Raw genomic sequence first — 25183 nt, forward strand, 5'->3', positions numbered from 1 at the left:
ATGCTGAGACTGTGCAGGTGAAAGTTTTGGTTTCTTTCTAGTTTTTATGTTATTAAGAAACCATTATGCATTAAGCTTCTGTCAATATTTCACAAGATTTCTGCCCAGAAACGGGAATTATATAGCCACAGGGTATGAAGAGTTTAAGGTTCTTAACATATTTTGCCAAAATTCTTACAAGTCTTTAAAATTGTATATATTTATTGTTGAAAAACTTACTTATATGTAGGGAGAACTCTGGAAGGATTTGTACATTTGGGTCTGAGGTTAATAAAGTGGTTGTGCTTGCATTAGCAGATACATAAATATTCTTTAAAAACTAACCTTGTATTTATTATTTCTAAATAAACTCAAAAGGACCATTCTTAAGGACAGCCGATTTTTCCGTTACTTGCACACAGCTGTGATAGTGAGTGGAACCATGCTGGTGTTTGGAGGAAACACACACAATGACACATCTATGAGCCATGGCGCCAAATGCTTCTCTTCAGATTTCATGGCCTATGACATTGGTAAGTTTCCCAAAACCATTTTAGCTTCAGGCATCTTTTTGTCTATAAGCAACATTTAAAAGGAGACTGAAAATATTGCCAGTTCAAAATGATCAGGCCATTTGAAAGAGGTCCAGATGGTATTTTTTATATTCATTTGATGAATGTTACACATCTGGTAAAAATTATTTCTACATTAAATTCTTTTTGAAATCACTCCTGTTAATTGCTTGAATGCTAATTTTTAAGGCTGAGTTGAGGTGTCTAGTCTCTCCTTTGTAATGTTATGCCTACCTGGTAGTGTTACATAGTTGGAACCACCAGCATTGTGTTAAAATTGGTTCACGTATTAGCTTTATCTCATTCCCTAGAAAACTGGTTTCTCACATGGTCTTGGTGTGGCAATATACCAGACCAGAAGAGGGCAGTATTTGTTCATGCAAGGCAAATGCATACCGGATGATCTCTTTCATAAAAATCGTCAGATGTTCATTTTAAACAAATTATTATTTTTTTGGTTGTGGTAAAATACAAATAAAATTTACCATCCTAACTATATTTAAATGTCTAGTTTAGTGATATTAAACACATTCATAATGTTATAAATCCATCACCGCCATCCATCTTCAGAACTGTCTTCATCTTGTAAGACTGAACGTCTATACCCATTAAACAATAATGTCCCATTTCTTCCTCCCCACAATGCCTGGCAACCACTATTCTACAGTCTGTCTCTGTGATTTTGACTATTCTAAGTCAGACATTCGTTTTTTTTTTTTTTTTTTATTATACTTTAGGGTTTTAGGGTACATGTGCACAATGTGCAGCTTTGTTACATATGTATCCATGTGCCATGTTGATTTCCTGCACCCATTAACTCGTCATTTAGCATTAGGTGTATCTCCTAATGCTGTCCCTCCCCCCTCCCCCCACCCCACAACAGTCCCTGGAGCGTGATGTTCCCCTTCCTGTGTTCATGAGTTCTCCTTGTTCAATTCCCACCTATGAGTGAGAACATGCGGTGTTTGGTTTTTTGTCCTTGTGATAGTTTACTGAGAATGATGTTTTCCAGTTTCATCCATGTCCCTACAAAGGACACGAACTCATCATTTTTTATGGCTGCATAGTATTCCATGGTGTATATGTGCCACATTTTCTTAATCCAGTCTGTCGTTGTTGTTTTTAACAGATGTTTGTGTGGCAGCCACTCAGTTTGTACATTGAGAAGATCAGATGAATAACTTAAAGCCCTTAGCCTCAAAGTAGAAGAGGTAGAGAAATGAGCAGACAATAGAATTGCACTTCAGGGTGCTTCTGGCTGAAAAGAATGTATAAGAGCACCTCTGAGTACCCTTTAAGTCATGGAGGGTAAGAGTGATAAACAGGGAACACTTTCTTAAGGAGGGGCCATCCCCTCTGGATCCTTGGGGACACTAGGTGTCAGGTAGGTGAAGTTAGGCAGCACTCTCCAGGCAGAGGAAACCCACTTGACAGAGACACAGAAGTAGAAAAGACCAGCACATATTTAAGGGCTCAAAGAGTAAGACACTAAGTGTGAGGTTGGCATGGTATAGCAGCACCAGTTGGTATTAGATCCAGAAGAGAAGTTGCTAGTATGGGTCACAACAAAGGAAAATTAATCAATCTAGGGGATCTAGGAAAGGACTTTTTAAAAGTTAGATAACATTTAAATTTTTTGAAATTTCATTTTCCACCTTTATTTTTCCATTTTAGCTACTAAATTTGGGCAAATCAATATAGAAAAGAGTGGAAAATAATTATGAAACCCATATGTTTTGCTTTGTAGAATGTAAAATTTGCTTGCTTTAAAAAACATTCTTGGCTGGGCGTGGTGGCTCATGCCTGTAATCCCAGCACTTTGGGAGGCCAAAGCGGGTGGATCACGAGGTCAGGAGATTGAGACCATCCTGGCTAACCTGTCTCTACTAAAAATAAAAAAAATTAGCCAGGCATGGTGGCAGGCGCCTATAGGCCCAGCTACTTGGGAGACTGAGGCAGGAGAATGTCGTGAACCTGGAAAGAGGAGCTTGCAGTGAGCTGAGATCACACCACTGCACTTCAGCCTGGGCGACAGAGCGAGACTCTGTCTCAATTCTAGTGCATCAAACTGATAGGCAGTTGGGTGAGTGATCCGAATGTCATGGATTTTGGGTGCATTTGCTATTTAGAATTGCGGTATGATCCCGCCTTTCTTCCATGCCCTGTTGCTCTGCTGCTGCTGCATTTTAACCCAGAAATGATGTTGTAACTGAGAAAATTGAGAGGCATGTTTTATGAGGTTCTCTTTGTTGTAGTATTCTTCCCAAAGAAAATGTCAGGTCCTGTTGATTAGAAATGGTAGTCCCTTTTAAAATATATTTTTCTTTCTCCTAGCCTGTGACTGCTGGTCAGTGCTTCCCAGACCTGATCTCCACCATGATGTCAACAGATTTGGCCATTCAGCAGTCTTACACAACAGGTAATTGGAGAAGAAGTGATTGCTCCTTTTCTGTGTTTAAAATGAAAATAAAGGGCCCGGTACGGTGGCTCACGCCTGTAATTCCAGCACTTTGGGAGGCCGAGGCAGGTGGAATACGAGGTCAGGAGATCGAGACCATCCTGGCCAACATGGTAAAACCCCATCTCTACTAAAAATACAAAAATTAGCTGGCCTTGGTAGTGTGTGCCTGTAATCCCACCTACTTGGGAGGCTGAGGCAGGAGAATCACTTGAACCAGGGAGTTGGAGGTTGCCATGAGACGAGATCGCGCCACAGCACTCCAGCCTGGCAACAGAGCAAGACTCCGTCTCAAAAACAAAGAAAAAAAGAAAAGTAAAGTGGAATTGGACTTAACATATTATTCACAAGATTCCCTCATCCCAGTAGTTTTTTTACAGGATTATGTGGGTATAAATTTTCTGATTTATGTTTAAAATATTTGATGTGGAGGTGAATTACTTTGAATGCCATGTTTATTGATCTGGTTTTGTTAGCATGCAAGAGCATGCTTTTTGGTGTGGTCTGAGTGCCTGGGGCAACAAAAGTTAAGTGCATGCCATTGTCTTACGTCCTTTGTTATTGTTTGTGGTATTTAGGTTGTCAAGTTTCTAGTAGTTGTATCTGAATAGTAAGAAGTTTGGAAAAGAGGAGAGAGGACACTTCAGATGAGGGGGATAAGGTAGGAGAACAGAGGTGGAGAGATTGTGAGGCTTAATATAGATCAAGTCTGTAGGCTCTGTATAATCAGAAGTCTGCAGTTCATTGCATTGTATTGCTCAAAAATGCCTGACCCAAACTACCAGAGCTCTTAAAAAAATTGGCCCTTGGAGAAGTCTCAGTCAAATAAGGGAGATTCAGAATGGCCACTCTACTTGTTCCTTATAGTGTGCTTTAAAGATTTTTAAGAAGTTAAACAGCCTAATCACATTATTAATTTTTCTCATTCAGTTTCTGCTATTATTACCACTGTCTACTTTCCCTTTTTTAAAATTCTAAGCCATATAAATCCTAAGGATGTTTAAGTGTTACAATGCCTGCATCATGTTAGAATTCCTTTGGCTTTTGAAATTTCTGTTGTAACGATGAAAGACAGATGAGGTAATTTAACTTAGATTAGGAAAGATGAGAGGCTGGGCACGGTGGCTCACGCCTGTAATCTCAGCACTTTGGGAGGCCGAGGACGGCAGATTACTTGAGCCCAGGAGTTCGAGACCACCCTGGCCAACATGGCAAAACCCTTGTCTCTACTAAAAATACAAAAAAATTAGCCAGGTGTGGTGGCAAGCGCCTATAGTCCCAGCTACTTGGGAGGCTGAGGCAGGAGAATCACTTGAACCCAGGAGGCGGAGATTGCAGTGAGCCAAGATTATGCCACTGCATTCCAGCCTGGGCGACAGCGAGACTCCATCTCAAAAAAAAAAAAAAAAAAGGAAAGGTGAGAAAGTGACATATTTTGGAGATGTTGTGAAGGAAGAGTTGAGACAATTTAGGAACTAGCTACTAGGAAAAGGTGCTATCCTTTATAAGGTAATTATTTAGTTTTTTAGCAATGTGTATGGTTTTACTATGAGAACATTTGACAATTAGAGACTAAAATGGAAGGATTTCTGGCCACCTTGCTAATTTGAAGTGTTATTATAAATCATAATCTGGAACTTCCTCAGTACAGAAGACCTTTAAAGCTTTCTAGCAAGTGCCTCTTGAGATTTTCATCTGGAACGCGGTGGGACCATTTTGTCATTATCATGCCTGTGGGAGCCTGGCCTCAATTGTCTTCATTTGTGTTCCTAGTTCTCCTAGCATAGGATTTGGCACATAATAGACATTTGCCAAATGGCAGGTATTAGTACAGTAATAACTAGCAAACAAATGAATCTTTTATAAAACATTCTTAGATTTTATTCAAACTCAGAGAAGTTGAGACTTTACCATAAAATATAATTTAACCATGAGTCAAAATTGGGAATGCCTTCCCTGAGTTGTAATGTTTTTATTTTTTGTGATTCCAGTGGTGTGTTTGAACCCTGATATGTAAGTATCTGTGTGTGTGAGACAGGATTGGGTAGGTAGCAGGAGACCCTGAGGGAGGCCAGCTACTAAAAGGCCATAGTTTTGGTTTAATTTTATGAAATAATTTACAGAAAAAGAAACTTTGATTCGCATCATTTCTTCATGCTTTAAGTGGATCAACAGCATTGGGTGAGCTGTGCCTTCCTTGGTTGTCATTGAGGTTTTGAGGGAGGCAGGAAGGAGGAGGAGAGATGGCTGTGACCAAGGCGGCAGGAGATGCAGCTGTGCCTCTCAGTTGCCTGCTCCATGTGTCTCTGAGGGACTCTCCCTAACTTTGCAGAGCCCCTGTGCGAGCCGGTGGATTCACAACTGCTGAGAACACCAACTGTACTGGGAAGAGGAGGTTGCTTATTTGGTTTAAGCAACAAATTAACTAGTTGAATCTAGCCTGCTTACTGTGGTACTGAGTAAGCCAATAGCAAGGTTAAAAATGAAACCTAGCCAGGCGTGGTGGCTTACGCTTGTAATCCCAGCACTTTGGGAGGCCGAGGTGGGCGGATCACGAGGTCAGGAGATCAAGATCATCCTGGCTAACACTGTGAAACTCCATCTCTACTAAAACTACAAAAAAATCAGCTGGGCGTGGTGGCAGGCACCTGTAGTCCCAGCTTCTCAGGAGGCTGAGGCAGGAGAATGGTGTGAACCCGGGAGGCGGAGCTTGCAGTGAGCTGAGATCGCACCACTGCACTCCAGCCTGGGCGACAGAGCGAGACTTGGTCAAAAAAAAAAAAAAAACAAAAAATCTGATATTAATTTTTTAGTTTCTGAAATCTACCAGTAAATATTTCAGATTAGGCCGGGAATGGTGGCTCATGCCTGTTATCCCAGCACTTTGGGAGGCCAAGGCAGGAGGATCACTTGAGCCCAGGAGTTTGAGGCTGCAGTGAGCTATGATGGCGCCACTGCACTCCAGCATGGGTGACAGAGTGAGACCCTAACTCAAAAAAATATATATTCCAGATTACAATTTATTTTCATTATTCACAACTCTATAAAGTAACTATAAACACTGAATTCTTGAATATTGAATTATTGCTCCTCGGGGAAATACAGGGTTATGTTTCTGTAAGCCTCTGATGACAACATTTTCATCAACCAGTCAGCATACATAACTTTCTTTTATGTGTGTTTCTATTTAAAAACATCTTATTTAATATATATTCTTGATTTATTAACATTGAGCTCACAGCCAACAGCACTTTAACTCATGCCTGAACAAAGCTTATGTAACACACGTATTTTCTCAGTAAGGCTCATCACAGCCTTCTTACACTTAGAAACACTAGACAGCACTTCAGCACTGCATGGGGGCCATTTTCAACAGTGAAAGCACTAACATAAGGCACAAAAATGCATAAAATATGGCACTAGATACATCATGGAAGGGACACTTGTTTGTAGTATGATAGTTGAAACAAGAAGGGAGAGCATCTCCTTGTTTGACCTTAGCCAGGAATATGCATGTGTGTCAACTCAAATTTTTTGCCATTCTGTGCACACACATGCTAGTAAATGACCATGAAACTACTGCAAGTATTGATTTTGGAGTTAGAAATAGATTTTGTAAGTAGGCAAATTTGCAAATATGGAATCTACAATCTGCAGATATGATCAAGCGTCGCTGAATGATAGGGATACATTCTGAGAAATGCATCCTTAGGCAATTTCATCATTGTGCCAACATCACAGAGTGTACTTATATAAACTTAGGCTACACATCTAGGCTATATGGTATGGCTTGTTGCTCCTAGCTACAAGCCTGTGCAGCATGTTACTATACTGAATACTGTAGGTCATTGTAATGCAATGTAAGTATTTGTGTGTCCAAGCATATCTAAACGTAGAGAAGGTACAGTAAAAATGCAATATGAAAGATAAAAAAATGTACACCTATACAGGCTACTTACCATGAAGGGAGGGAACATGCAGGACTGGAAGTTGTTCTGGGGAAGTCTGTGAGTAGACTACACTACTGTAGACTTTGTAAACACTATACACTTAGGCTACACTAAATTTATTTTAAAATTGTTTTCTTCAATAATAAATTAACCTTAGCTTACTAGATGACAGCCATTGTACATGCCATCCATCATTGATGGAAACATCATTATGCAGAACCACATGACTATAATGAGGATTGGCTGTCTTTTAAAGATGAAGACTTAATTTTTAAAACACAACCCCTATACAGTTATCACACTTTTAAAGTTAATTCTTTAAGCGAGGTGTGGTGGCTCACGCCTGTAATCCCAGCACTTTGGGAGGCCAAGGCAGGAGGATTGCTTGAGTCCAGGAGTTCAACACCAGCCTGGGCAACACAGCAAGACCTCATCTCTACTAGAAATACAAAAATTAACTGATCATGGCGGTGCATGCCGGTTTTCCCAGCTACTGAGGAGGTTGAGGTGGGAGGATTGCTTGAGCCCAGGAATTTGAGGTTGCACTGAGCTATGATGGTGCCGTTGCACTCCAGCCTGGGTAATGGAGCAAGACTCTTAACTCAAAAAAAAAAAAAAAAAAAAAAAAAAAAAGTTGTTCTTTAATATCTCTCAGTGTCCATTCAGTGTTTACATCTCCTAATTGTCTCAATTTTTTTTTTTAAGATTATACTTTAGGTTTTAGGGTACATGTGCACAATTTGCAGGTTTGTTACATATGTATCCATGTGCCATGTTGTTTTGCTGCACCCATTAACTCGTCATTTAGCATTAGGTATATCTCCTAATGCTGTCCCTCCCGCCTCCTCCCACCTCACAACAGTCCCGGAAGTGTGATGTTCAAGTTTAGTTTGTTCAACTCAGAATCCAAATAAGATCCATATGTTACAATTGGTTAAAATGTCTCTGAAGTTTCTCTTGATCTGTAGGGACCCCATCCATAATTTTCCCCCTTACTTGTTAAAGAGACTGGGTTGTTTGTCCTGTAGAGTTTCCCGTAGTCCAGATTTTGATTATTGTATCCTGGCTTTCATATAACATATTGGTCTCTCTCCTAAACTTCCTACAAATTAACTTGATCAGATTCACTTCAGTATCTTGGCAAGATCACTTCATAAGTTTATTTCTTTCCCTTTGTTTACCAATTTTCAAAATAATGTACTAATTTCTTAGCATTGTCCAAAGATGACAAATTAGGTTTTTTTTTTTTTTCAGGGGATGGGAGATGTGTATCATTATGAACTCATGGATTTAAAAATATTTCATGTGTTTTAATCTCTTGTAGTTTGTGTTTTTATTAAATTTCAAACATTTTCCATCTTTAGCCAGTGAGGGCATCTTTATGTTAGCTTTTGAGTTTATCTGATACTACCCTAGTCTTCTTTTCTTTCCAGTATAACAAGATCTGCTTGACTCATTGTGAACGGTTCTTCATCCAGACATGAAATTGGGTTTTTCTCTAAAAAGTTCTAGTTTTTAAGGGGTGACAGGAGGGAGAAAGAATGGTTTTTAAATATGCACAATCTAAGCACTAGTTGTATTCATTGCTCCTGGGTTGGCTATTGTTTCTAGGTTTTTTAAGAAGGCAGGTTAAAGAGAAACTGTGGTGTTCTTTTTAAAAAGGAAAATGAAGTATTTGTGCACATTGGTGTGTTTGACCTTCTTGTTCCCTCGATAGATAAATGGCTACATTGTTTGAATACTTTTCTCTGCGTTCCATTTTTTCCCCCACATAACAGTATATACTGGTGCTCACTCCATAGACGTATGTAGAAATTTTCCTCATGCCTTTTACATCTGCCTAATATTTCATTATGTGGATGTATTATAGTTTGTCACATCCCCAACTGATGGACATTTGAGGCTGTTTGAGTCTTTTGCTATTATCATTAACTCATTTATGCCTAGTGTTCCATTATTGGAATGATAAGCTTGTGGGAGTTATTTATATCCTGCTGCTCAAGGTCATCCCTAAGGTCTGATTTTTCACAAAAAAATATTGCCCTCTGGCATAAGTGGGTTAATGCTGTAGTGAATAGCCTCATGTACTTCTTTTTGTATTTTTGCTATTCTATCTTTGTGCTAGACTTCTAGAAATGTGATTTCAGGTTCAAAAAGTAAATGCAAAGTTTTATTAGAGCTTGCCAAATCCCTCTGTAGGCTGCACCATTTTACATGCCCAGCAGTAGTGTGTGAGAGTGCCTTTTGCCCCATAGTCTCATCAATCCGTATATTGTCAATTTTTTGTGCTTTTTTTTTTTTTTTTGCTAGTCTTATAGGTGAGAAATGCTATCTCAGTGTAGTTTTAATTCGCATTTTTCTCACACTGAAATTAGAGCATCTTCTCATATGTTTAAGGTCATTTGCATTTTTTTCTCTGAAAACTGGCTGAAGCCCCCCTCTATGTTAGGGATAGTCCTTTACCTATAACATAACTTGTAAATCTTTTTTTCATAGCATATCATTTTTTTTTACTTTGCTTATAGCATTATTTCCACGTAAAATGTCTTTTTAATTCATATGACCAGATTTTTCAATCTTCTTTTCCCCTACCTTCTGGGTTTTAAGTCAGTTTTTTTTCACCCTCAGGTTATAGAGAAATTCACCCATTCTTCTACTGCTTGTGTGTTTTGTTTTTTTCAGAAGATGCTCTGATCCATGTGGAATTTATCCCAGAATATAGAGAAATAGATTCAATTTTTTTATATGTTTAGTTATCTTGATACCATTTACTAAAAAGACCATCTTTTCCCACTAATGTAAGATGCCACTTTTACTGTGTACTAAATGTACATGTGTGCTTTTATCTGTTTATGATTGGGCTCATATTCATGTACCAGTATGACACAACTTTAATTACAGAGGCTTTTACCTGTGCTTTAAATTTGTACATTTTTATTTTTAATATTTAAAAAATGAAGATATGGAATTGCTGTTTAGCATTAAAAGATGTGAGCATATCCTGACACTAAAATTTTCCAGTGACTCGTGGTTAGAAGTCACCAGGCTATCATGAGAACTTTTTAATACAGTAGCTATGATGAAGAGGCAGCTTATTGGAACTATTCTGGGTGTGTTATAGGCCAGGATGAAAGGATGGAATTTGGAAAGGAAGGGAATAAGAATGTTTTTTAAGACCTTGAAAAATAATTTCTTAGAAGACTTATGATGTGTAAGATTTGTTTGAAGATTGTCTGTAAAAAGTGTATCATGGTAGCTGGATGTGGTGGTGTGTGCCTGTAGTCCCAGCTACTCAGGAGGCTGAGGCGAGAGGATCTCTTGAGCCCAGGAGTTTGAGACCAGCCTAGGCAACAGAGTAACATCCCGTCTCTTAAAAAAAAAAAAAAAAAAAAAAAGTATAGCATGCAATTGTTATCTGAGTCTCTGGTAAATTTCTTCTCTCCCTTTTTCCTCTTAGCACCATGTATGTGTTCGGTGGTTTCAATAGTCTGCTCCTCAGTGACATCCTGGTATTCACCTCGGAACAGTGTGATGCGCATCGGAGTGAAGCCGCTTGTTTAGCAGCAGGACCTGGTATCCGGTGTGTGTGGGACACAGGGTCGTCTCAGTGTATCTCGTGGGCGCTGGCAACTGATGAACAAGAAGAAAAGTTAAAATCAGAATGTTTTTCCAAAAGAAGTATGCTTTTTTTTCTCTACTTAGATTTTAATGAATTTGAGACCTCATTTTATCTGAATTGTGAAAGAACTTAGCATATGTATACTTTTTATGTTCACCTTATCCAAAATTATTCAGTAATAACTTGTACAAAGTGTTTTTGGATATTTGAAAATTGGTTAGTAAACATCTCAGATGGGAACATGCCATGTGGCTCCTGGAAGCTGTCTGCGAGTGATAGAGACATAACCTTCTTGGCATTGCATAGGCTTTGCATACTGACCCCAGATTCTGGCTGCAGTTGCTCTGAGGCAGTGCCATCCAGTAGAACTTTATTTTTGATGATGGAAATGTTCTGTGTCTGGACTGTCCCGATATGGTAGCCAGTAGCCACACGGGCTATCAGATACTTGAAATGTAGCTAGTGTGACTGAAGAACTGAATTTTTAATTTAATTTTAATTTAAAAGACATTTGTGCTTACTGGCTACTATATTGGATGCAGATCTAACATTAAGGATGAAATTAGGAGAGTCAGCCCAGAAAAGCCATGTTGAAGTAAATTGTTTTGGTGGAGAGAAGGAGAGCTGCTGTCCTTGCAAAGTATTTTTGTCTGGCTTCTCTAGTTGGATACAACAGTGATATCAAGACAGACAGTTACTGAGGATGGGTGATGATCTCTGCTTCTAGAACCTCCCGTCATGTTTTCCAAGCTGTTTTCTTCCTTCTGCCTGCTTTGCTTCTTGTCTTATATTGCTGTGACATAGAGCACAATGCAGTACAGTGAAGCAATATATTAAAAAGTTCTTTTTTATTTTATTTTATTTTATTTTATTTATTTATTTATTTTGAGACAGAGTCTCTGTCGCTCAGGCTTGAGTACAGCAGCGTGATCTCAGCTCACTACAACCTCCACCTCCCAGGTTCAAGTGATTCTCATGCCTCAGCCTGTAATCCTCAAGTAGCTGGGATTACAGTCACCTGCCACCATGTCCGGCTAGTTTTTGTATTTTTAGTAGAGACAGGGTTTTACCATGTTGGCCAGGCTGGTCTGGAACTCTTGACCTCAAGTGATCTGCCTGCCTCGGCCTCCCAAAGTGTTGGGATTATAGGCATGAGCTACTGTGCATGGCCAGAAAGTTCTTTAAAAGTAAAAATGTTGTCTCTACATCAATTAATTTAAAGTATGTTGGCTGAATTTCTTACTAGTAGGATTGGTGTTGCAGTTAACTTGAGAGTTATGATGCATAGAAGCAGCTTTCATTCCTGGGATGCTGCTCCAAGTTAAACTTTTCGTGAACATAAATTCTCAGTAAGAACACCCAGGGCCGGCCACAGGGGCTCATGCCTGCAGTCCTAGCACTTTGGGAGGCTGAGGCACGGGGATCGCTCGAGCCCAGGAGTTCAAGACTAGCCTGGGTAACATAATGAGACCCTGTCTCTACCAAAAACACAAAAATTAGCCATTCATGGGCGTGGTGGTGCATGCCTGTAGTCCCAGCTACTAGGGTGGCTGAGGCAAGAGGGCTTGAGCCCAGGATGTTGAAGCTGCAGTGAGGCATGAGTGTGCCACTGCACTCCAGCCTGGGTGACAGAATGAGATTCTGTCTCAAAAAGAAAAAAAACAAAAACAGAAACAAAAAAACAGGCCACCCAGGCAACCCACTCAGGTTCATTGGTGGGCTGGTGGGTGCTAGAGAACCAAGATTACCAGAACTTAGCAGGGTTAGCTCGTCTCTTGAAAGGGATAAAATCAGTGAAATAGTTAATTTTTAAACCAAATTTTAAAAGTTCAAATTAAATGTGCATGTTTATAGGAAATAGTGTTGAATTACCTTAGGTGTTTATATCAACCCATTTGCTGTCATCTCACCTGAGACTTCAGTTCCCTGTTTCACCCCACCTTCTGGGTGGGCCCAATCCTTGGGATAATGACCAGGACAGGAAGAGCAGCCTAAGGAGCTAACTGCTGGGGTCTTTGTGAGGGTGGCACCTGCCTTTTCCTGTTTGTGAATTCCCCCACGTGCCATGTCCACGAGATGGTTGAACAGATGAGACAACATGGTTGTGCAGCTTCTCTCTTTTTTTTTTTTTTCCTGAGACATTCTCACTCTGTAGCCCAGGCTAGAGTGCAGTGGCGCAATTTCAGCTCACTGCAACCTCCGCCTCCCAGGTCCTGATTCAAGCAGTTCTCCTGCCTCAGCCTCCTGAGTAGCTGGGATTACAGGAACGCGCCACTATGGCCAGCTAATTTTTCTATTTTTAGTAGAGACGGGGTTTTACCATGTTGGCCAGGCTGGTCTTGAATTCCTGACCTCGTGATCCACCCGCCTCAGCCTCCCAAAGTGCTGGGATTACAGGCGTGAGCCACCGTGCCCGGCTGTGCAGCTTCTCTTTTCTAGAGTCAACAGGAGATGCAGCAGGTCTGTAGTAGTCCAGAAGTTCTCAAACTTGCACTCTTGAATTTACATGTATGTACAAAATGCAGCTCAGCCTAATGCCTCCTGTGCAGTTCTGTGGTGCTGCCTACTTCCTGTGCCCAAATTAGCCTTGCATTTATAACTAGGAGGAATGACTTGGTATCCTACAATATTTTGGCTCCTGGACTTCTTTGGTGTTCATTCTATTACTAGTTGTTTTTTTTTTTTCTTGGAAGGAAAAGTATTCAAAGAGCCAGAATTTACCTTCATTATATCTTACAGTTGTTAAATTAGCCTGTCCTTGTTTTCACTTTCTGTGTACTTCTTTCTTTGGGGTACAAAACAGTGTTTCTTTAGATTGTCTATTTCTAAATATTATTTTAACCAGAACATACCAAATATATTTTCCTGCCAGTTTCATTCTTCATTTTACTTCTTAACCATTGTTACGATTTTTTTTTTTAACTTCGGTCTCAGATTGTGCTCAACTGAAGTTGTCCCAGTTGATGAGATTTTCTTTTCTTTGTAGCTCTTGACCATGACAGATGTGACCAGCACACAGATTGTTACAGCTGTACAGCCAACACCAATGATTGCCACTGGTGCAATGACCATTGTGTCCCCAGGAACCACAGCTGCTCAGAAGGCCAGGTCAGAGGCTGTTTCTTAAGGATTTCAGAAAAATCCTAATTTGTCATAGGTTTAGCTTTTGTAGTATATATGGTATAAATAATGGCCAAGAGTTACTTTTCAAATGGGTTTCTATTTGGATTTTGTTCTCCCTGAGGTTTTCCTTTAGGAAGAGATGTTCTGTATATTCCAAGGGTCCTACTAGCCCTGGGAATTTGTGTATTGTGTTTTAGAAGAAGGTAGGACTGTTGTCCCTGGGCATGGCTGTGACTGAGCACTGGATCCTTGGTTTGAGGCATCTAATAGTGACCTCACTTTACCAGTGCCAGGTTTTGATAAAGTTAGGGTTTGAGACTGAGAGTGAGTCAGGTGTATAGCGGCCCATATTGAACTGTGGAAATGACAGACTTTGCAAAATCTCCTTGTTTTATATCTTGGTTTGGCATAATCTCACTGCTCATCATACATAGATTTTTAAATTTAAGTTATAAGATGACCCAGGCTTTTATAGTTTTTGACAGCTTACAAGACTTTTTGTCAGTCTCATGCAGTTCATAAAATAGAAAACGTTCAGACTTTTGAAGTGAGCATTTGAAAAGCATCAAGTTCAACATTCCCATTTTACAGATGAGCAGGTTGAGGCATGGTGTTTAAAAGAGTGGGCTGCTTCCTTGCCAGTTAAAAGCATGTCCTTGAGCAGAACATTCCATTGCAGTGTTCCCACTGCAGAGCTACTGCAACTTATCTATCTATCTATCTATCTATCTATCTATCTATCTATCTATCTATCATCCATCCATCCATCCATCCATCTATCTATCTATCTATCTATCTATCTATCTATCTATCTATCTATCTATCTATCTATTTGCAGTTTGCTTCCTCAATTAGATTTTGTTGCCTATAGTATCCTGTTGGTCCTCACCATAAGTTCTCTCTGTGGATACAAGAGAAAAGCTTTTGTCCACTGTGTTCTAGATCTCCATTTTTAGGTATGAGAATTGCCCCAAGGATAACCCCATGTACTACTGTAACAAGAAGACCAGCTGCAGGAGCTGTGCTCTGGACCAGAACTGCCAGTGGGAGCCCCGGAATCAGGAGTGCATTGCCCTGCCCGGTAGGCCTTGCAGGGTCATCTTGGTGTGTGTGGGTCCAATACTTCACCCCGCTTCCCCCAACACTGTGCAGCCTAGGTTGAACCTAGCAGAGGGGAAAAGCTAATTCTGTCCATTCATCCCCCACAGCAGTATTATGGGATTTTTTGTTTTTAACTAAAATACAGTTGTTAAGTATTTGCTCCTACTGTCCTTTGAAATAAAGTGAAACATCCTTCGCTCCTCTGTAGAATTGAGTGACAGCTTGGTTCTGTATCACTGAGGCTGCTCCTTGTCTCTTTCCCATCCACCTTTGATAACCTGGGACTAGACCATGATGTCTCAGTGCTGAGCACTTTATGGAGAGTACTTCTTATTAACCACTGGGATTTAATTGTTGGCACCTGCTAATGGGCCTTCTCTGAGAAGGAGGGGATAGATACTTCTGTCAGCAGCACCTTTTAGGGGTGATCTCCAGCCCTGAAAACCTCAATATATCCTACTTCTGAGGTTCAGGATGATTAATTCAGGGCCTGAGACCAGCCAGCCATGATCGAACCACTGTGATATATTTGGACCAGGATGGTCCAGGAAGGGTAACTTTCTTGTCTCTGCACAACATCTGAGCTTGTTCAGGGAAGTTGGTTTGGACCAGGCCCTTTTTGAATGTCCCTTGGAAGTTTTTGATTCAGCTTGCAGAGTGGGACTCTTTTCTGTATCTCAGTGTGTCTCAAATTTTAAGGTACAGTAAAAGACCTGGGAATCTTGTGAAAGGCATATTCTGGTGCAAGTGTGGGGTGGGGCCTAGAGTGTGCATTTTATCTAGTCGACTGCTACACTGTGAGGAGCAAGTCTTTGTCTGTTCTTAAATGATCTCTTTCCCATGGTACCTTTCTTTTATCTCAGTGACTGTTACTGTTAATAAACATTGTTGCTGTCTCCGAAGTACTTTGGTTCTGGTGAAGTTGCTTTGTTCTTTCATTGTCTTCCAGGAAGCATTCATAGCTTCTGTGCAGTACCTTGTGTGGGTTCAGGATGATCACAGATAGCAGATTACAAGCTTGCCTTGTATGCTATAGCCATATCACTTGGGTTGTTTCTCAAGAAGGACCTTCTCACCTTGCTTTTGGGATGCTTTGTACATTTGATTGTACCTTCCACCTGATGATATGAAAACAGTGCAGCTTTTGGAGACTATAGATTTGTTAATTCCTTGATGCATTTCCATTCTTGCAGTTTTTACTCCAGCCCTCCAATATACATATTCATTTGTCTGCTCTTCACTTAGGATTTTAGTTTTCTTTCTAATTGTTCTTCAGAAGGAAGTGTACCAGTCTAATATTGGCACCAAACTGGTATTTTCCTCTAAGACATAGGATAAGTGGCCTCAGAATATGCTTTTTAGGATCCGGGAGATATCACTAGTAAACATTTTAAAATTCTTGTATTCTACATTTGGTCCTTAATAATGTGTCAGAGGCTCCCACATCCTAATGAAGTACCTAGAATTTAAATAAGAAAGGCCATTTCGGTATTCAATAATTTGAACTCATAGTAGTTTTGTCTGATTTCTAAAACTCTTTTTTTTCTCTTTTCCCCTTAATGAAAGAAAATATCTGTGGCATTGGCTGGCATTTGGTTGGAAACTCATGTTTGAAAATTACTACTGCCAAGGAGAATTATGACAATGCTAAATTGTTCTGTAGGAACCACAATGCCCTTTTGGCTTCTCTTACAACCCAGAAGAAGGTAGAATTTGTTCTTAAGCAGCTGCGAATAATGCAGTCATCTCAGAGCATGGTGAGTTAAAATCCTCAAAACTTAAGTTTCTGGTATCCACCTTTCTACCAAGGGCATGACTGCAGCTTGCATGTGGAAGGCTGTGGATACGTGTGACGTGCTTGGCAAGAAGGGGAGTGCTGGTGAACGCAGCCTGAGGGACTGTGGGTTTGTGCTGTCAGAGTCTCTTCCTCTTAAAATTTTTAATACTTTGTATATATAAGATCTATGAATAATTATATGGGGAATGAATTGTAACATGTATATGTGTACATAATCTGGTGACATCAGTAGATGATTTCATACCTGTTTTACCTCTGGATTCTGCTAGGGGAGAAAGAGAGGTCACTGATAATTAGCTAGGTTGGATTAAGCCACCTGAGTTCCTTGGAGTTAAGGTATTATAATAGTGCATAAACTGTATAATTACCACTAAGAAATGTACATCTCAGCCAGATGCAGTGGCTCATACCTGTAATCCCAGAACTTTGGGAGGCTGAGGCAGGTGGATTGCCTGAGGTCAGGAGTTCAAGACCAGCCTGACCAATATGGTGAAACCCCGTCTCTACTAAAAATACAAAAATTATCCAGGCATGGTGGCATGCGCCTGTAGTCCCAGCTACTCAGGAGGCTGAGGCAGGAGAATTGCTTGAATCCAGGAGGTGGAGGTTGCAGTGAGCCGAGATTGCGCCACTGCACTCCAGCCTGGGCGACAGAGCGATACTCCATCTCAAAACAAAAAAACAACAACAACAACAAAAAAAGAAATGTACGTCTCCTTGGGTCTTTCATAGCCCAGCCATCTCAAAAGAAGAGAGCACCTTCTTGTCAAGAGTTTCTAAGCCCAGAAAGGCTCAAGTTCTTTGCCTGTCCACCCAGTGCTCTCAGGGGGCTTATGGTCGATATTCCATGATCACATTTTGTCATTTTTAGTCCAGAGTCATAAATTGTGATCCTACCCTCAGTTAAGTAGACTCATAGAACAAAGCTCTTTCAGCAGTTTCAGCTGTGGTACAGAAACATTTAGTGGAAATGCTCTTACCAAGCAGGGGGGAGTTGAGGGCAACACTTCCTTGGGTACAGCCTTCTTCATGTGAAGGTATGGAAATGTGGCCTGGGTCTTGGCTGCCTGTGGCCTCTGTGTACCACCTATAGGGCCATTCTGAGACTGGTAGGAGGTGCCCTGTATTTACTTTTCTCCAATTAGTCCCTTTTTTCGGTGCAACTTAGATAGGGTATGGACACTCAAACATTAGTGATATATTCTTAGTGTGTTTACCTCAGGCTACTGTGGCCACATTTGGTATTTCATAATATTTTGATAGCTTTTTCAGATTTCAGAATCTCCATTGGTGACTGTCTCTGTTGTTTCTCTTTCCATGTCCAAATGTGGGTCTCTTCCACATTCTATCCTTGGCTGGCAGCTGACCTTTCTCATAGTCATTCACTCCCTCAGAAAATGGATGGCACCCAGCTTTGCTTATTACCCTGGCATCTCTAACAATGACTCTCAAGTCCACAGAAGTTAAAAGGGTTCAACCAGGTGGCCACAGATACACTTCTGGTACCCTTTCTCTCTTCCTTAGGTTTTCTAACTCTAAACGTTTCTGGGTATTCTAATCTACTGTGGCCACGTTTATGAAACAGAAATTCACAGTCTTAATGATAAGACTGACAGATGAGAGACAACTGAAGTGTAATGTCCTTCCACAGCTATACCTGTAGATGTAGCCCAGTTGGTAGAGCCCAGATTTTTATGGAAAAACAAGAAAGGGCACCTAACCTAACCTTTAGGACAGAGACTGCCTGGTAGAAAGCTGGAAGGAGGTGACCCCTGAAGGTGAGAAGGAGTGAATTAGGATGTCGAAGAGGGAAGGGCTTCCTGTGCATTAATTAGTGCCCCCATCTGTGAGATGTAGAGGGAGATGATTAAGGGAGTGGCTCTTTGAGTGAGCTGCAGGTAAGTTTGCATGGTTGGCTGCAGGCTGGATGGGAGGGGATTTTTATAGTTGAGCCTCAAGAAGGAACCAAGGCCAGACCCTGCGAGGTCATGGCTACAATAGTAATGGATTTGAATTTTATCATGAAGGCAAAGAAATTATTGAAGGGCCTTTAAAAAGTATTTTTAATTTTCTTTCTTTTGGATCTATTTTTTTTTAGGTCTTTTAGTAGGCATGTGTATTTTTTCCTCTCAAAAATGGAAATAGGCTGGATGTGGTGGCTCATGCCTGTAATCCCAGCACTTTGGGAGGCCAATGAGGGAGGATTGCTTGAGCCCAGGAGTTCAAGACTAGCCTGGGCAACATAGGGAGACCCCATCTCTACAAAAAGTTTTTTTAAAAAATTAGCTGGGCATGATTGTGGCACATACTTGTAGTTCCGGCTACTTGGGAGGCTGAGGCAAGAGGGTTGCTTGAGCCCAGGGGTTTGAGGCTGTAGTGAGCCATGATCATGTCACTGCACTCCAGCATGGGCAACAGAGCGAGACCCTGTCTCAAAAGAAAACAAAGGGAGGGAAATACAGTATATCTTTTGTTTTATAACTACCAAAATTAGGAATACTTACCATTTCTTGGCTAAACTTTATATTTTGATTTTTAAAACTTGTTAAAAATTGCAATGAGGAGGAAATTTCAGGAGAGCAGAAGACAGACTGTCCCAGGTGTCACTGTCCTATTATTCCCTATAAAATCCAGTGCCAGGATAGATGAATGGATAAAGCAAATGTGGTATAAGTTGAATATCCCTTATCTAAAATGCTTTGGACGAGGAGTGTTTCGAATTTTAGAATATTTGCATTATACTAACCAGTTCAGCATCCCTAATCTGGAAATCCAAAATGCTCTAGTGAACATTTTTCTTCAGCATCCATCATGTTGGCACTCAAAAAGTTTTAGATTTTGGAGTGTTTTGGATTTCAGATTAGGGATACTCAACCTGTGTTTGGGGGTAGCCATCTCTTCCTATAGACATTTGAGAACTTAAATACTGCTTTGCTATAATTTCTGTGAATTTTTGATATATTATCTTCTCTGAGCTACATTTTTATCCTTTATAAAATGGCCATATTGAAGTGATGATCTATCCTAATCTACCATGGCTGAGTCAAGGGATAAAGAGGTTTTCCTGTGTCTGTGGGGTATACTTAACTTGGTGGTTTTTATCTAGAAGCTTGTTTTGGTCAAGATGTTGGTTATATTCAGGCCAGGCATAGGGGCTCATGCCAGTAATCTCAACACTTTGGGAGGCCAAGGTGGGAGGATTGCTTGAGCTCAGGAGTTTGAAACCAGGTAGGGTAACATGGCAAGACTCCATCTCCAAAATTTAAACTAAAAAAAAAAAAGATACTAGTTGTATTCATAATTGTGTCTCTTTTGCCTTTAGTCCAAGCTCACCTTAACCCCATGGGTCGGCCTTCGGAAGATTAATGTGTCCTACTGGTGCTGGGAAGATATGTCCCCATTTACAAATAGTTTACTACAGTGGATGCCATCTGAGCCCAGCGATGCTGGATTCTGTGGAATTTTATCAGAACCCAGTACTCGGGGACTGAAGGCTGCAACCTGCATCAACCCACTCAATGGTAGCGTCTGTGAAAGGCCTGGTAAGTTCACAGGTGAATTAGGTGGTATTCAGAGTTTATTGTGAGAGAAGCCATAGGAGGCATAGTTCATTGCTGAGATGCGCGAAGTAGTCATGAAAACAGATGAAGTATTGATTTCAAGCATGCAAAGAAGAGTATAACCCAGATTTCAGAAGCAGAAGGAAATATTCTGGGACCCTGAATAGTTTTAATTATAAGCAAAACCAAAAATAACTAACACTACTCAAAGAAACTGGTATTCCAATTAACAATGAGATTGATAGGTTTATTGACCAGAAAAAGTATTGAGAATTGCTCTGAAAAGCAAATTTATTGATGTTGGCAGAGAAATGCTGTGGAAGAAAAAACAAAAAAGGAAAATAAAAGCAAAGAAAAGATGAGTAAAGCAAGCAAGTCACTGCGGGGACAGTGTTCAGAAAGGTAGTGTCAACAGAGAGAAAAGTGATGAGAGCAGTTCTGTAAGCGAGGACAGAAGCAACCCAGAACTGCGCGAAAGCTGTGGGAGAGTACTGAGCGGACAGACACTCGGAGTAGCTTCCCAGCTTTCAGTCTCTCTGGGCTACATTTCGGCTAACTAAAGGCAGGCCCAGGGGTAGCTGCTGCAGCATAAAGACAACCCAAAATAAGCCTCCTCCTCCTGCAGAGGGACTCACAAGCAGTCGGTGGAATTGTGGGTTGTTTTGGGAGGCTGGACTCCATTCGCATTGTGTCCAGTTTTGGGAAAGTAATTTGAGGAATTACAGAGGTGTAGAAGAGAATTCATAGCATTGTAGATTTCTAAATATTGATTTCTAAACTTCTCTAGGGGAGCTGCCCAGCAGCCTTTCAGAATTCTGAATCCTTTGGTGAACTTAATGAATGCCGTGGACCTTCTTCCCTCCAAAATTGCAAACATGAGATTTTACATATTCAAGTGGATTGTAAAACCCCTAAAGTTCATCCTGGGTCCCCAAATTCTAAGGGGCTTACAGCCCTACTTTTATGGAAAGATTCACTGTTTCCTCATCTTTGTCCTTAATGCTCTTTGAAAAGAAAATTTATTTTTTCCACAAGTGTGTAAATACACTTGACTAAACAGTACTTGATGACTTTTATTGTTTTGTATTTTCTCTCATTTAATTGATTTCATGGCACATTAATGGGTCATCACCCACATTTGAAAAGTCTTGGCTGGGCACAGTGGCTCACACCTGTAATCCCAGCACTTTAGGAGGCCAAAACGGGTGGATCACAAGGTCAAGATATCGAGACCATCCTGGCTAACATAGTGAAACCCCATCTCTACTAAAAATACAAAAAATTAGCCAGACGTGATGACGCAGCTACTTGGGAGGCTGACACAGGAGAATCACTTGAACCGAGGAGGCGGAGGTTGCAGTAAGCCGAGATTGTGCCACTGCACTCTAGCCTGGAGACAGAGTGAGACTCTATCTCAAAAAAAAAAAAAAAAAAAAAAGAAAGAAAGAAAGAAAGAAAGGTCTTTGACCTTAGCAGACATGGTGGGAGCTCTAAGTGTCTCTCTTGGGTTTCATTCCCAGCAAACCACAGTGCCAAGCAGTGCCGGACACCATGTGCCTTGAGGACAGCATGTGGAGATTGCACCAGTGGCAGCTCTGAGTGCATGTGGTGCAGCAACATGAAGCAGTGTGTGGACTCCAATGCCTACGTGGCCTCCTTCCCTTTCGGCCAGTGTATGGAATGGTATACAATGAGCACCTGCCCCCGTAAGTGAAAAAGGGAGCCCCAGGCACTTATGCATGCCCTCTGTATAGGCAACAACTCAGCCATGAGGCTGTGCTGTCAAGCCTCTGAACATTTTAGAAACAAGACTGGACATGACCTCTGCTCAAACCTGACCAGAGACTGCCATCGAGACATTGCTGCCTATTGAGAACCTTCATACAGAATCAGGCACACTGACAGTAAATAAATGTAGGATAGATCACAGAGTACAGAAATAACTTGTCCAACTTCTTATTGCTCAATCCATGTAATATCTCCATATCTGAATTTCCTAATTTGTAAAGTAAATGCTTTCCAATAGATAACCTCTAAGGCCCCTTTTGCCTTCAACATCCTGGGATTGAGAGAGGAGGGAAGGGTCATCTCTGTTATGTATTGGGCAAAATACTGGGCTCTTTACATTCCTTATCTCTTTTAAATAATCAAGACAGAATAGTATTTTTGACTCAAGCCAGTTGAATAGTCTGTTAAAGAAAAATGTAATTTAAATACAGTGAATTCAGATCTACCTGTGATAGTCAATTGCAACTTTTTTTTTTTAATAGCTGAAAATTGTTCAGGCTACTGTACCTGTAGTCATTGCTTGGAGCAACCAGGCTGTGGCTGGTGTACTGATCCCAGCAATACTGGCAAAGGGAAATGCATAGAGGGTTCCTATAAAGGACCGGTGAAGATGCCTTCGCAAGCCCCTACAGGAAATTTCTATCCACAGCCCCTGCTCAATTCCAGCATGTGTCTAGAGGACAGCAGATACAACTGGTCTTTCATTCACTGTCCAGGTAAGATGCCTTGCATATCCAAATTCAAGTGTTTCACTACCGATTTATGAAGAATAAAACCTTGAAAGCTACGTTGTGTATATGTAACTCCCTCCCCTCAGCCCCTTCCCTTCCTCCTAATGGTTGGTACAAGAAGGAATAGACCAGAAGCTGGTCCAAGGCCTGACCTGGACCTGCTGGGAGTGGTGGTGGGTTCCTAAGAAACCAATTCTAAGAAATTGGCCTTTGATTCAGACTTGAAGTGACCACTCAGCAGTGTGTCTGTGGGCTTCTAGAACAATTGGGAGAGGCTGGGCTGGTGCAAAGACTCCTCAGAGATTAGCGGTCAAGAACTTCTCTAAGAGCCTGTCAGATAGTGCCATTGACAACAGGGCTTTTTGTGAGGACTTTGCAAGGGAAAGTCCACTGTAAACAAAGCTAAAAGGGCAGAGACAGACCGGGAGAAAATACCTGCACTGTATGTAACAACTGATGATCATCCAGAGTATATAAACTCCCACCCTCCAGGGAAAAAATAAGAAGCTAAATGTGAACCCAACAGAAAAAGTGGTTATTGGAGATAAAGAAGCCATTCTCAGAAAAGGAAATAGAACAGGAAAATGTAAACTAACACCGGGAACCAATTTTTTGTCTACTAAACTGGATCAAATTTCCTGTGTTCCCTTTTTTCCATACTAAGATATGGGGGACCTGCAATTCTGTTTTTAATCCACTAGGAGTTAACTTTTTAACGAAATATTTAAATCTCTGCTTTTTCATTAATATCAAGAATATATCTGGTAAAATGAAAACCCAGAGAATGGAAGAAAATATTTGCAAAGTATATATCTAGTAAGAATCTAATGTCCAGAACACGTAACTCTTAAAACTCAACAATAGAAAGACAGCCCAATTAAGAAATGGATAAAGGATTTAAATAGACATATGTCCGGAGAAGAAATGCAAATGGCCAATAAGCACACGAAAAGATAATATCATTCATCATTACCAAGAAATGCAAGTCAAAGCCACAATGAGATACCACTTTACACCCACTGAGATGGCTGTAATCAATAAAACAGGTAATAACAAGTATTGGCAAGGATATGTAGAAATTGGAACTCTCATGCAGGTTGGCAGGTCCTCAAAAAGTTAAATATAGAGTTATCATATGGCCCAGCAGTTTTACTCCTAGGTACATACCCAAGAAAATTGAAAACGTGTATTACCCAAAAACTTGTATATAAATGCTTATGCCTGTAGCATCATTCTTCATAGCATCGTGCTCATAGCAACATTATTCGTAATAAGCAAAAGTGAAAACAAGCCAAATACCTGTTAGCTGGCAAGTGGATGAACAAAGTGTTGTATATTCATACAGTGTAATGTTACTTGGCAATAAAAAGGAATGAAGTACTGACATATTTTCTGACATGGATTACCCTAAAAAAACGTGCTATGTAAAAGAAGCCAGGTGCAAAAGATTATGCATTGCATGATGCCATTTATATGAAATGTCCAAAGACAGAAAGTAGATGTTTAGTGGTTTCCTAGGGCTGGGCATGGAAATGAAGAATAATAGGCATGAGGTTTTCTAGAGTAGCTGCAGCATTATTTTCTGACATGGATTACCCTAAAAAAAATGCTATGTGAAATAAGCCAGGTACAAAAGATTATGCATTGCATGATGCCATTTATATGAAATGTCCAAAGGCAGAAAGTAGATGTTTAGTGGTTTCCAAGGGCTGGGGATGGAAACGAGGAATAATAGGCATGAGGTTTTCTAGAGTAGCTGCAGTATTATTTTCTGACATGAATTACCCTAAAAAAACATGCTATGTGAAAGAAGCCAGGTACAAAAGATTATGCATTGCATGATGCCATTTATATGAAATGTCCAAAGGCAGGAAGTAGATGTTTAGTGATTTCCTAAGGCTGGGGATGGAAACGAGGAATAATAGGCATGAGGTTTTCTAGAGTAGCTGCACCATTTTATGCTCTCACCAACATCATATGAAGGTTCATGTTTTTCCACGTCCTTGCCAACACTTGTTACTGACCATCTTTTTAATTAAAATTGTTCCAGTGGATGAGAAATGGCATCTCACTGTTGTTTTGATTTGTATTTTCCTGATAACTAATGAAATGAACATCAGCTGCATTAGTTAGCCTTTTGTATGTCTTCTTTGGAGAAATATTTACTCAAATTCTTTGCCCATTTTTCAGTTATGTTGTCTTTTTTGTTATTGAGTTGTAAGAGTTCTTCATGAATTCTGAAGTCCCTTATTGGATATATTATTTGCAAATACTTTCTCCCATTATATGAGTTTCTTTTCACTTTCTTAATATGCCTTTTGAAATCAAAAGTTTTCGGTTTTGATTAAGTTCCATGTATCAATGTTTTGTTTTATCCCATGTGCTTTTTGGTATTGTATCTAGAAAATCAGTGCCCAAGTAACCCAGGATCACATAGATTTGCTCCTAAGTTTTCTTTGAAAAGTTTCATAGATTTGTGTGTTACATTAGGTCCTTGATCCATT

The 25183-nt window shown here is 40.4% G+C and overlaps 1 protein-coding gene across 4 annotated transcripts in view; it reads left to right on the plus strand.

The window, feature by feature from the left end:
• Positions 1–25183, plus strand: part of ATRN (attractin) — a 186830-nt gene that overhangs the window by 83520 nt on the left and 78127 nt on the right. For all 4 annotated transcript variants that reach the window (XR_010119363.1, XM_055264937.2, XM_063633463.1 and 1 more), the window contains exons 10-18: positions 358–512; positions 2886–2970; positions 10417–10637; positions 13565–13686; positions 14644–14782; positions 16369–16559; positions 19923–20142; positions 21681–21866; positions 22431–22664. Coding sequence is in view for 3 of the 4 variants with exons in the window: in XM_055264937.2 (XP_055120912.2) it covers positions 358–512; positions 2886–2970; positions 10417–10637; positions 13565–13686; positions 14644–14782; positions 16369–16559; positions 19923–20142; positions 21681–21866; positions 22431–22664 (1553 nt within the window). In the remaining variant the exon portion in view is untranslated. The remainder of the gene's footprint in view (positions 1–357; positions 513–2885; positions 2971–10416; positions 10638–13564; positions 13687–14643; positions 14783–16368; positions 16560–19922; positions 20143–21680; positions 21867–22430; positions 22665–25183) is intronic.

This window comes from Symphalangus syndactylus, chromosome 24 (genome assembly GCF_028878055.3).
Source record: "Symphalangus syndactylus isolate Jambi chromosome 24, NHGRI_mSymSyn1-v2.1_pri, whole genome shotgun sequence".
Classification (NCBI taxonomy): Eukaryota; Metazoa; Chordata; class Mammalia; order Primates; family Hylobatidae; genus Symphalangus; species Symphalangus syndactylus.